General features: G+C 35.3%; 1 protein-coding gene across 1 annotated transcript in view; it reads right to left on the bottom strand.

Annotated features, from left to right (window-relative positions):
* The window catches only part of LOC136024967 (uncharacterized), a 90,083-nt gene extending 79,853 nt beyond the window's left edge, over positions 1–10,230 (bottom strand). Inside the window, exons 1-2 of the mRNA XM_065700572.1 lie at positions 9,698–10,230; positions 3,694–3,921 (exon numbers count right to left, since the gene is read on the bottom strand). Of these exons, the coding sequence (XP_065556644.1) occupies positions 3,694–3,921; positions 9,698–10,172 (703 nt within the window). The 5' untranslated portion in view covers positions 10,173–10,230. The remainder of the gene's footprint in view (positions 1–3,693; positions 3,922–9,697) is intronic.
* Between the last annotated feature and the right edge of the window lie 2,803 nt (positions 10,231–13,033).

Below are 13,033 nucleotides of genomic sequence, written 5' to 3'. Positions count from 1 at the left end.
CTCCTTATTTTCCGTTAAGAAGCTTTTTTTTATTATTTAATTTCCGAACGTTTTTGAGTCAATGCATGTTTTGATTTTGGCTCTCCGCAGATGAATAATTAAAACGTATGAAAAGAAAGAGAGGAAATAATAAATGAAAAGAGAAAAAACAAATAGGTGAAAAACGAGGATTTTACCAGCCAGTAGCAAAATATGAAAAACAAGCAAATATTACGACAAGGATCTCCGCCAAGTCGTCCTCTGTGCGCAAAAAAAAGAAAGAGGAAAAAAAGAAACAAAGAAGAAACAACAGCAAAATATAACCTTTTTAATTGAACTGCAAGAGAGGAAAAAAGACACTGAATCAAACAACAAAAATCAAAAACCAACTTGAAATCAATGGAAGAGAATTCATTGAAGTCAATTTTCTCTTTCATTGATTTCAAGTTGGTTTTTGTTGTTTGATTCAACGACCCCTTTCATATACGGAGTAAATTCTTTTCGTTTTAAGTTTTAATGTCGCTCCTTACTTTCAGTTGAAAAAGCTTGTTTTTTAATTTAATTTAAGGACCATATTAGAGTTTCTGTTTCAATTTGTATAAAACAATCGACTCTCCGTGCCCAATAAAACGATGGTATATAAAATTGTACAATTGTCAAGAATCGCTTATGCGTAAAAAAAAGGAAAAGGGGAAGGAAAAAGCAACTCAGTTTTTGAGCAAATCTAGTTGGAGCCTGTTATTTCAAATCGTGGTTGTCAATTGCGTTCTTCTCAAATTTTATTTATTCACATCAGGGGTAACGATGCATCATTTGTTACTTTCTGACTGGAATCATGCATTCTAAATATTAAGTCTGATTATTAAATAAATATGTCTCTGCAATCGCTGCCAATGTAAAACCTATCTGAAGCCAAAATAAGAAAGATAACTAGAAGATAACCATTCTCTTCTTGAAAAGAATGAAATATTCCTTTTTTTATATCTAGGCCAGCTGAATTGTAAATATTGTTCAATCTTGTTCAGAGGCAGACTGAATCGCTGGTCACCCTAAGACCTGGCAGGTTTGTCCTCAATAAAAAAGTGGCACTCGAGCCTGGTAGGAGGGTGCTTTATATGATATTTTAAATTGTTTTGGTGTACCTTGCCCCCTCCCTGATTATGACCCCTTAAATCACTACTGATAAAATATCAAACTAAATTCTTAATCCGAACAAAAACAGAATCTTCTCCTCCCGGTTGAAAATTGCTTCTGTGGCTGATTTCACTATGAAGAATTTTTTACCGTAGATATTTCCTCCTCCCACGGAAATATCTTGCATACAATTGTAATCCATATGAAACTTTCCCCAGGCAATGCCTCCATAACACCCCTACATATAAAATTAAGCCATACAAGGAGAAAGTTAGGCAAATAAAAATAATTTTATATTGGAACATTTAGATTTTTTTGTTTTAAGCCATGGCTATTACCTTCATTGTTTAATCAAATACATTGTCACTTCTAGGCTTTGTTAGGAGGGGGATAGGACTTATCCCCCCTCCCTGGTTATGAGGTGTAAAGCCACTACTTATTAAATACTACAAAAAAATCTTGATCAAAACAATCAAATTACTGATAAGTTATTGCTTGTTTTAGATTGAGCGATCCTTTGCTGTTTATTTTTTCTCCAAGTCATTTTTACATGATTCTCTCAGCAGTCGATCTCAGACGTGTCCGGCCTGACTTAACCTCGTGTATGTTTTCAGAAAGGGGGTGTAAAGTGGGGTTATGTAGGACAGCAGATGAAAAATAAAAATTGATTTGCTTTATAAATAGATATAAAATTAAGAACTCGGATTAGAAATGTGAAAAGTTTGGGATAGACTAAATATAAAAGAGAGCTACAATTTGAAGTTCATATTGAGTTCGTCACTTTTATCCATAAACTACTAGTGTCTAAACTGCGGAAAAGCATAAACAATCACAAAGGAATAAATTTTAAAATGTATTATTCTCAATCCGGCCAATTGATTATAAATTTATAGTTCTTTCAATTTTTTCAAAAATTTATAGTAGGTTACTTTCAACTTGAGGGGATTTTTGCCTCGTCGTAAAGACTTGTTAATTTGACATGTATTTTCCGCTTACGAGATCTAAAAAAGCTCTGAAATTTTACAACAGAAAATCCTAATCTCTGACAATCTAACAAATGAAACGGCTTTAGATATAGCAAAAGCTACCACATACGAAATTATAATTGCATGTTCTGAATATGCATCATAATCTTTTGAATGTACAAATATAGTCTATGTAACTAATTGCCTAAACAACTACAAAGGAAGTTGTTTCAGCTGTAAGGTCGATATCAACATATCAAATTTATGAATTTCAAATAAGATAACTTATTCACAGCAAAGTTCACATGTAAATAGATTCATCCATATCAGATAACCTCACTGACGACTACCGACAGGTAAGAAGAAAGTTGAGCGGAAAGTTGAAAGTAAAGAAGAGGGCATAGTGGACAGAAAGTATTTGCAAATTGAACCCAAATTTTTTTCCCCATTTACAGAAGTAATATTTAAATAAATGAGAACTGTGTTAAAATTTTGCTAGAAACTTCTTAGGAGACTAGGGGGCACTCATCATATTTTGCCCCGGGTACAAGAGAGATAGGGCAATATCTAGGATTATATGCCTAAAAAAACAAAAGCCAAGCAAAAAAAACGATATTGGATTAGAAGTGAATAGTGAGTACGTAGTGTCACAACAACGAACTAATCTATAACACTTTTCATAGTCGTATACCTACTGTGACATCAGTAAGTCTCAGTATAGAATTGAAATTACGTTAAAAACTTTTTTCAACTGAAAGTAAGGAGCGAAATTAAAACTTAAAACGAACGGAAATTATTCTGTGTATGAAAGGGGTTGACCCCTCCTCAACACCTCGCTCTTACGCTGAAGTTTAACTCTTTCCCACAACTCTACTTTTTTAACAAGCAAAAACTTTAACGTAAAGAGCGAGGCCCTGAAGAGGGAACAACCATTTTCAGAACCACTGAGTCGATGCGATCCTCTCTGGGAAAAAAGATGAAAAACAAATACACACGCACCCGTGATCCGGTCTTGGCAAAAAATACGAAATTCCACATGTTTGTAAATAAGAGCTTTAAACTTCTACAGTTGGGTTTTCCGATACGGTGAATGTGATGGTGTGATTTTTAAGATTCTTTTTCTTTATTTTTTTTTTGGGGGGGGGGCTTGCATCCTATTTTCAGAAACAAGGCAAACTCAAGCCCACATCTTTTGATGGATATGACTAAACTTGATGAAACTTATATATCTAAAATCAATACAAAAATCCAGTTCTTTTGATGCATCTGTTAGTATCAAAATTCCGATTTTAGACTTCCGTTTACTATTGAGTTGGGTCGCTCTTTACTACAGTTAGTTACTGTGAACTGTTTGACTCGGTTCATTGAGCAGAAGTGATGCTAAATTAAAAAAAGAAAAGCAATAATCCAAAAAAGTTATTATTTTTACATTGTTAAAAAATTCCTTGAACAGTTGGTTTTTGCTGTACCAAAACTCATATATGCTTTCAGTAAAGCTCTAGTCATTCTTCTATAACATTGATAGAAATAGTGAACTTTTATAGCGCTAAAAGAGGACACAACCATATACCAATTCCCAAACGTGAGACCAGCTTAGAAAAAGGAATAAGCTTACCGTTTCTAGACATTCCAAATGCCAAACATCTTTGCAATCTGCAATGTTGGCATCGATTTCGGTTGCCCTTATTTACGTCGCACATCTTCTGTCTTATGCATTTGTAGTTTATCACCCTTTTCAACGCTCTTCTGAAAAATGCCTTACATCCCTCACAGGATATTACACCATAATGCACTCCACTTGACTTATCCCCGCAAATCTTGCATGGGATAAAATCAGCTTCGGCTAGAAACCGAAAAAGAATTTTATTAAATCGTTGGATTTGAAAAAAAAAACATTCCTAAAACATATTAGTTCCTTCCCTCCTGAAGTTGCATTTCATATCGCCACTCTAACGAACACACTTAATTTATCTACTATGATAATTATAACACATTTCCCTCCTGAAGTTGCATTTCATATCGCCACTCTAACGAACACACTTAATTTATCTACTATGATAATTATGACACATTTCTACCATAGTTGGTGCTTGCCACATTGCATACACGATTTTAACAGTTTAAAAAGTTTGAGTCTTTGTAATCTTAGCCTTAAACACGAAGTTGAAAATGGAGTTCAAAAATGAAGAAATCCTTACTTCAGTTTGTTCATTTTTGTGTCCGTGTTTGTTTTTTACATACCATACTATTGTTCACATACGACGTTTTTTTCTTCTTGCGCGTGTTTGTGTGTGAGCAATGTCAATTTTTTCGGGATAATACAATCATTTTGCCATTCATTCATGACTGTCATTACAGTATTCCTTCGGAATCAAACAGTTTGCGGTAACAAACTGTAGTAAGGAACGACCTGGCTGAATAGTAACCGAAACTCTAAAACACGAAATTTTGACACTAATAGTTACATCAAAAGAATCGAATTGTAATGGTGATTTTAATTATACAAGTTTCATTAAGATTAGTCTTACCCATCAAAATTTACGAGCCTGAGAAAATTTGCCTCATTTTAGAAAATAGGGTAAAACACCACTTAAGAGTTATACAATCTTAACAAAAATCACACCATCAAATTCGGTGTATTAGAGAACCTAATTGTAGAAGTTTCAAACTCCTATCTACAAAAATGTGGAATTTTGCATTTTAGCCAGAAGACGGATCACGGATATGTGTTTATTTGTTGTTTTTTTTTTTTTCCCAGGGGTGGTCGTATCGACTCAGTGGTCATAGAATGTCGCAAAAGGGCTCATTCTAACGGAAATTAAAAGTTATAGTGCCCTTTTTAAGTGACCTAAAATTGGAGGGCACCTAGACCACCTCCCAAGCTCATTTTTCCCCCAGAGTCAATGGATTACAATTCTGAGATAGCTATTTTATTCACCATAATCGAAAAACCTAATAACTATGTCTTTGGGGACGACTTACTCCCCGCAGTCCCCGTGGAAGGGGCTGCAAGTCACAAACTTTGACCTGTGTTTACATATAGTAATGGTTATTGGGAAGTATATAGACGTTTTCAGGGGGATTTTTCGGTTCAGGGGGAAGGATTGAGGGGGGAGGGGGGTACGTGGGAGGATCTTTCCATGGAAATACTTTTCATGGGGGAAGAACCTTTTAATGAAGGAGTGCAGGACTTTCTAGCATTATTTAAAAAAACAATGAATAAATAGATATGAAAATTTTTTATACTAGAAGTGCGGAGCAGCATTAAAACTTAAAACGAAAAGAAATTATTACGCATGAGGGCTTTACCTCCTCGTAATACCTCGCTCTTTATGCTAAAGTATTTTCAGTAATTTCAAATGTTTATTTTACAGCCTTTGTGATTCAGGAGTCATTCTTAAGGAATTGAGACAAAATTTAAACTTTAATGTAAAGAGTGAGGTATTAACGAGGGGTGACCCCCCTCATATACACAATAAAAACATACGAATACAGAAGTTCGCTACGTAACTTAGTTCGTAAGTTACGTATATTTTTTATTTATGAAAACGTTCGTAAGAAATTAAAAGCTATAGTTGCCTTTTTAAGTAATCAAAAATATGGAGGGCATCTAGGCCTCCTCCCTCGCTTTTTTTCTCGAAACCACCTCCCATGCTCATTTTTCCCCCAAAGTCAATGGATCACAATTCTGAGATAGCTATTTTATTCACCATAGCCGAAAAATCTAATAACTATGGCTTTGGGGACGTTTACTCTTCGCAGTCCCCGTGGGAGGAGCTGCAAGTCACAAACTTTGACCTGTGTTTACATATAGTAATGGTTACTGGGAAGTTTATAGACGTGTTCAGGGGGATTTTTTGGTTTGGGGGAAGGATTGAGGGGGGCGGGGTTACATGGGAGGATCTTTCCATGGAAATACTTCTCATGGGGGAAGAACCTTTTAATGAAGGAGTGCAGGATTTTCTAGTATTATTTAAAAAAACAATGAATAAATAGATATGAAAAGTTTTTTATACTAGAAATGCGGAGCAGTATTAAAACTTAAAACGAACAGAGATTATTATACATGTGAGGGCTTTACCTCCTCTTAATACCTCGCTCTTCATGCTAAAGTATTTTTAGCAATTTCAATGTTTATTTTACGGCCTTTGTGATTCAGGAGTCATTCTTAAGGAACTGGGATAGAATTTAAGCTTTAGTGTAAAGAGCGAGGTATCGACGAGGGAGGAACCCCCTCATATACGCAATAAAAACATACGAATACAGAAGTTCGCTACGTAAGTTAGTTCGTAAGTTACGGCTATTTTTTACTTATGAAAACGTTCGTAAAAAATTAAAAGTTATAGTTGCCTTTTTAAGTAATCAAAAATATGGAGGGCATCTAGGCCTCCTCCCTCGCTTCTTTTTTCTCAAAATTTTCCGATTAAAGCAATGAGAAAGCCATTCAGCCAAAAAAATAATTTGCAAATTTCGTTTTAATTATATATGCGCGGAGAGCCAAGGTCATACATTAATTCAAAAACATCCAGAAATTAAACAAAAAAACGAGTTTTTTTTTAATGAAAGTAAGGAGATACACTAAAACTTAAAATGAACAGAAATTACTCCGTATTTTAAAGGGGCTTTTCGTCCTCAACGCTCCGCTCTTTATCCTAAAAGTTTTTTAATATTTTTAAAAGTAGAGTTAAGAGAAAGGGTCAAACTGTAGCGTAAAGAGCGAGTTGTTGAGGAGGAAAAGCCAGCTTTCATATAAGGAGTAATTTCTGTTCATTTTAAGTTTTAATGTCGCTCCTTACTTTCATTTAAAAAAACTCGTTTTTTTTTTTTTAATTCTTTAGTCAAAGACGATGGTACTATTATAATATAACTTAAAGATATAACATTAATTTTAAGTAATTAATCAAGCCTACAATTAAGAACTTATTAGCATGTTGAAGCCCAAACTAATCAAACAGTTCGTGGTAACGAACTGTAGTAAGGAGCGACCCGGCTCAATAGTAACCAAAACTCTAAAAAATGGAATTTTGATACCAATAGCTACATCAAAAGAATCGCATTTTAATGCTGGTTTTAAATATATAAGTTTCATCAAGTTTAGTCTTACCCATCAAAAGTTACGAGCCTGAGAAAATTTGCGTTATTTTAGAAAATAGGGGGAAACGCCCCCTAAAAGTCATAGAATCTTAACGAAAATCACACCATCAGATTCAGCGTATCAGAGAACCCTACTGTAGAAGTTTCGAGCTCCTATCTACAAAAATGTGGAATTTTGCATTTTTTGCCAGAAGGCAGATCACGGATGCGTGTTTATTTGTTTTTTTGTTTTTTTGTTTTTTTGTTTTTTTTTTTTTTTCCCCAGGGGTGATCGTATCGACCCAGTTGTCCTAGAATGCTGCAAGAGGGCTCATTCTAACGGAAATGAAAAGTTCTAGTGCCCTTTTTAAGTGACCAAAAAAATTGGAGGGCACCTAGGCCCCCTCCCACGCTAATTATTTTCCCAAAGTCAACGGATCAAAATTCTGAGATAGCCATTTTATTCAGCGTAGTCAAAAAACCTTATAACTATGTCTTTGGGGACGACTTACTCCCCCACAGTCCCCGTGGGAGGGGCAACAAGTTACAAACTTTGACCTGTGCTTATATATAGTAATGGTTATTGGGAAGTATACAGGCGTTTTCAGGAGGATTTTTTTGGTTTGGGGGAGGGGTTGAGAAGAGGGGGATATGCTGGGGGAACTTTCCTTCGAGAATTTGTAATGGGAGAAGAAAATTTCCATGAAGGGAGAGCAGGATTTACTAGCATTATTTAAAAAAAACAATTAAAAAATAAAAGTGAAAAAGTTTTTTCAGCTGGAAGTAAGGAACAGCAATAAAACTTAAAACAAACAGAAATTATTACCCATATGAGGGGCTCACCTCCTTCTAATACCTCGCTCTTTACGCTAAAGTATTTTCGGTAATTTCAACTACTTATTCTACGGCTTTTGTGATTCAGGGGGTCATTCTTAATGAATTGGGATAAAATTTAAGCTTTAGTGTACAGAGCGAGGTACTGACGATGGGGCGAATCCCCTCATATATGTAATAAAAACATGAGAATACAAAAGTTCTTTACGTAAGCTAATTTATAAGTTACGTAAATCTTTTACCAATAAAAAGATTCGTAAAAAATTAAAAGTTCTAGTTGCCTTTATAATTAACCCAAAAATCGGGGGGCAACTAGGCTTCGTCCCCCGCTCTTTTTTTCTCAAAATCATTCGATCAAAGTTATGAGAAAGCCATTGAGCCAAAAAAAAAAAATATGCAAATTTCGTTTTGATTATTCCTCTGCGGAGAGCCAAAATCAAAACATGCATTGATTCAAAAACGTTCAGAAATTAAATAAAAAAAACAAGTTTTTTCAACTGAAAGTAAGGAGTGACATCAAAACTTAAAACGCACAGAAATTACTTCGTATATGAAAGAGGCTGCTTCCTCATCAACGCCCCGCTCTTTACGCTAAAGTTTTTTACTGTTTTAGAAAGAAGAATTGAGAGAAAGAGTCAAACTTTAGCGTAAAGAGCGGGGCGTTGATGAGGAAGCAGCCTCTTTCATATACGAAGTAATTTCTGTGCGTTTTAAGTTTTGATGTCACTCCTTACTTTCAGTTGAAAAAACTTGTTTTTTTTATTTAATAATTTTAAGAGTCATAGTGAGTTTTCTCTTACTGTCAATCATGGTTCTTTTTTTTACATTTAAACGAGCAAAATACACAACACACTACAGGGAGACCACCGGTTTACTTAGAATACTAGGATATGCTTCGCCCTTTGATTGAAACACTGTCATACGGGAAAGATTCTAGTCAGATTTCTAAACTCAGCTAAAGTTGGTCAAACCGAGCATGTTGTCATTTCTTTTCAGGTCAAGTTTTCTTAGTGCCTCAGTAAAAATTATGGTTACAGCTGGAGCAGCTCAACTAACTACAACTACCCCACCTACTTGGTGCAAATATGTGCCCTTGGTTACATATATAAAATTATGAATCTGAAGATGTCTTATTTCGTAACTATCTCACTAGTCAGAGGCGTGAATTGCTAAGGAATGGGCGGGGCAGCTGAACCCCCCATAACTCACTTTCCCCCCAGATCAGAGTTCACTCCCTCAGCTGAAATTTAGTTTCTTCAAAATTATGTCAAAGCAAGGATGAGCCTCCATAATTCAAGAAACTACCAAAACGGGTCAGTTTTTCTTTGGCGTATCTTTCCCTCTATGATACTGTATGGCTCATTTTTTTAGTTTTCACTATCTTTTTCGATTTATTTGGGAAAAACACCTCCAAATTCAACCTAGTGCCCCCTTCACATTTTGACAAAACTATCAATCAGAAAATTATCCAGGTGGCCACTTTTCTGCAATCCCTGATATATTTGGGGGGCTTTGACAAATCAAACAAATTCGGTTGAAGTGTTCAGTATTATTCAATTTTTTATCCAAACATTATGTATACAACAAACACGTTAAATACCAGTTTTTTGCTACATTTTGACCTTTACTCAAGTGGAAGTTATTCACTTCGTTAGTTAAGCTGCTTATTCCAGAATCCTCTATCAGAACCATAAAATAAAATTAACCCTTACCAGAAGCAGGCGCTTGAGCTGCATGAACGGGACCTGAGATATTCATCGAAGGAGTAAAATGATTTACTGTATTTGTAGGTGCGGTGTGACTACCACTGCTGAAATGTGAACTGCCAATAAATGCAGGAACTTGATCTGAATAAATAGGACATCCCTCCATAGGACCTGGAATATGTATCCAAGGAGTATATTGATTCACTGTATTTGGTGGGGCGATGTGACTTTCAGCGCTAAAACTTGACCAAGTGTTATGTTGACTTTTTGCGATTTCAGGAGCAATATAATTGCTAACGCTATCGTTAAGTGGCCTAGAATTGCCAACACTATCATTACATTGCCTAGAATTGCCAGCACTATCATTTTCTTGCAAAGAGTTCTTTTCCAAATCTTGCACAATTTTCTCTAATTCGTCGATGCTAAAATCGTCAGTGCTAAAAGACTCTGCCATTCCTGCACTATTAAGAACTATTAGCATAAATATCAATATGCTTTTTTGAACTGAGTTGCTGAAAAAAGCAACGTCACTAGATTAGCCTCGTATATGTCACACCTTCCACTTTGAAAATGATCAGGAGAACGTCCTCCCTTTTAATTGGTTAAAAACCTCGAAGGTGGGTAGTTGATTTGGGAATCCGGAAATTACATCAATTTACGTCAAATATATGTGTAATTTGACCTGTTTAGGAAATTTGTGATAATACAAGTAGAGAACAGGCGCGTAAAAATAGAGGAAAATTTGAATCAATGAAATTATTAATGATGGTAAACACACGTAGTTACTCATGATTGATAATATAATTGAAAATATTGCTAAGAGCGTAAACCCAACCGCACAGTTTAATGCACTGGCCCAGTTCGCGAACCAGCACTGCCACATCTTTGAATGTTCCCTTAAGACATTAAAATGTCCATCCAGAACTTTTGAATCTATCCCTGGACTGATGTTCTTCTTGCGAGGCATCATCGCGACGTTTTGGTGGACCTTAAGGAATACCCCCCCCCCCAGAGAATACTATTGCCCGCTTGCTGACAGCATTATATTAGATTTTAGGTAATAGACAGTTATTCGTTGTTTTTTTTTTTTGCTTTTAGCTGTTATTATATTATCTATTACCTTCCTATCTGAGTGTAAGGCTTGAAGTCATGAATATTTAATAAGTTGGAGGTAGTTTGCATGGAAAATCCTCTATAGGACATTAAGTCTTATTTGTAGGAGTGTCTCTCCAAGTGCTAAGGACTGTTTGCGACCAAGATTGACCCACGCTTGCAGAAATTATTTTGAAATTATAGGTCCCAGGGACTGCTCGCTACTCCATTATAAGTCGCTCAATAGAAGAATAATTTATTGTTCCCTTTTTTGCACTGGTGGTACTTTTCTTTGGTTGAAGACTTATCTCTTTCTGTAAATTAAACGAATCAAAAAATATGAAATGAGGTACTACGACATTAAAACCAAATTACTTGTTGACATTTTAAAAAATGAGGTCGGATATTTTCTCGAATTGTTTAGAGTTTGAAACCTGCCCCCCCCCTCCATGGGGTAGAAAACATGAAAATAATTGACAAAAAATGTTTTTATCCAGATGCATAGACACGCCTCATGATGAAAAAGAAAGACTAAGTCTTGTTTAGGGTAAGAAGGCTATATATATATATATATATATATATATATATATATATATATATATATATATATATATATATATATATATATATATATATATATATATATATATATATATTACTAAATAACAACTCACTGCTGCACCAAGCCGCCTGAGGCCAACTCAGCTACATACACTCCTCCTCCATCACAATCTATAAAGGAGGATAGAACAAAATCCTGCTAAACTCATAATTTTATACAAAACAGGCCGCTAACCTCATTTCCTACCTTAGTCGGAGCATTATTATTCGCGTACATGGCACTGATCATTTTAATGTATTTGTCTGGTATCAAGCAGTTCGTGATAAGGAACTGTAGTATGGAGCGACCCGGCTCCTTATTTATTTGTCTGTGTTTATTTGTTTTTTCCCCAAGGGTGATCATATCGACTGAGTGGTCCTAGAATGTCACAAGAGGGTTCTTTCTAACAGGAATTAAAAGTTATAGTGACCAAAAAAATTGCAGGGCACCTAGGCCCCATCCCACGCTCATTTTTTCCCAAAAGTCACCAAATCAAAATTCTGAGATAGCCATTTTATTCACCATAGTCGAAAAACGCCCCGCTCTTTGCGCTAAAGTTTCTTACTGTTTTAAAAATAGAGTTAAGACAAAGAGTCAAACCTTAGCGTAAAGAGCGGGGTGTTGAGGAGGAAAAGCCCCTTTCGTATACGGAGTAATTTCTGTTCGTTTTAAGCTTTAATGTTGCTCTTTACTTTCATTTAAAAAAAAAACTTGTTTTTTTTATGTAATACCATATAAAGATAATACCTTTGCAAAAGCTCTTCCATCAACGGAATTGAAAATTGCTCATAATCTATAAAATGAGGACCAAAGGCGTTTGACAACTAAGACACTTCTCAATTGTTAACCTAAGAGTAAAAAATTTGTCGCCACATCCTCTACCTTTTCTGAAACCGCACTGTTTTTCTCTTAAAATATGTCTACAGCTTCTCTCAGTCTAAAAAGCATCTAGTTGCTAAATAATTTCCTTTCTACAGAGACCAGACTAATGCCTCAATAATTACGACACTCACTCTTATCGCCTTTCTTATACAGTGGTTTAATTAAGGGTTTTCTAAAATCGTTATGTACTTCCTTTTTCATAAAATCGTTAAAAATCCTATTCATAACCTTCAATAGCTTATTTCTAACCTCGGAGCCACCATATTTAAGAAACTCTTTTACCATACTATCAGCACCTGGAGCCTTATTACTTTTTAATACTTTTCGCACTGTCGCTAATTCTTCCAGACAAAAGAATTCTTGCTTCACGTCCAAAGTTTCATATATTTTTTTTTTATTTCCCTCCAAATTTTTTCCTGCAACTGAATTTCGGTATAGCGTGTTCTCAAAATGCTCCACCCATCTCTCTATTCTTATTACTAATTGTGGCCCCGTTCCTATCTTTAACTGGGCAATTTCGAATTGACCGTTCCCTCTCAATTTATTAACATGCCAGTACAACATGCTACTATTATGCCATCTAGCGGTACCTTCCAGATCCGCGGAAATTTTATCCTTGGCCTCCACTTCGCACCTACTTATTTCATATTTTAGTGCTTTCTCTACTTCCTTTAAATTCTTTTCTTTTTCATATGATCTACCGCTCAAATAACACTTATACAAACCACTTCACCTCTCTATTAAACACAAAGCCTTTTCACCAATAT

This window comes from Artemia franciscana, chromosome 3 (genome assembly GCF_032884065.1).
Source record: "Artemia franciscana chromosome 3, ASM3288406v1, whole genome shotgun sequence".
NCBI lineage: Eukaryota > Metazoa > Arthropoda > Branchiopoda > Anostraca > Artemiidae > Artemia > Artemia franciscana.
Note: the sequence above shows the minus strand (reverse complement) of the source record. Positions and strands in the feature narration are given on the sequence as shown.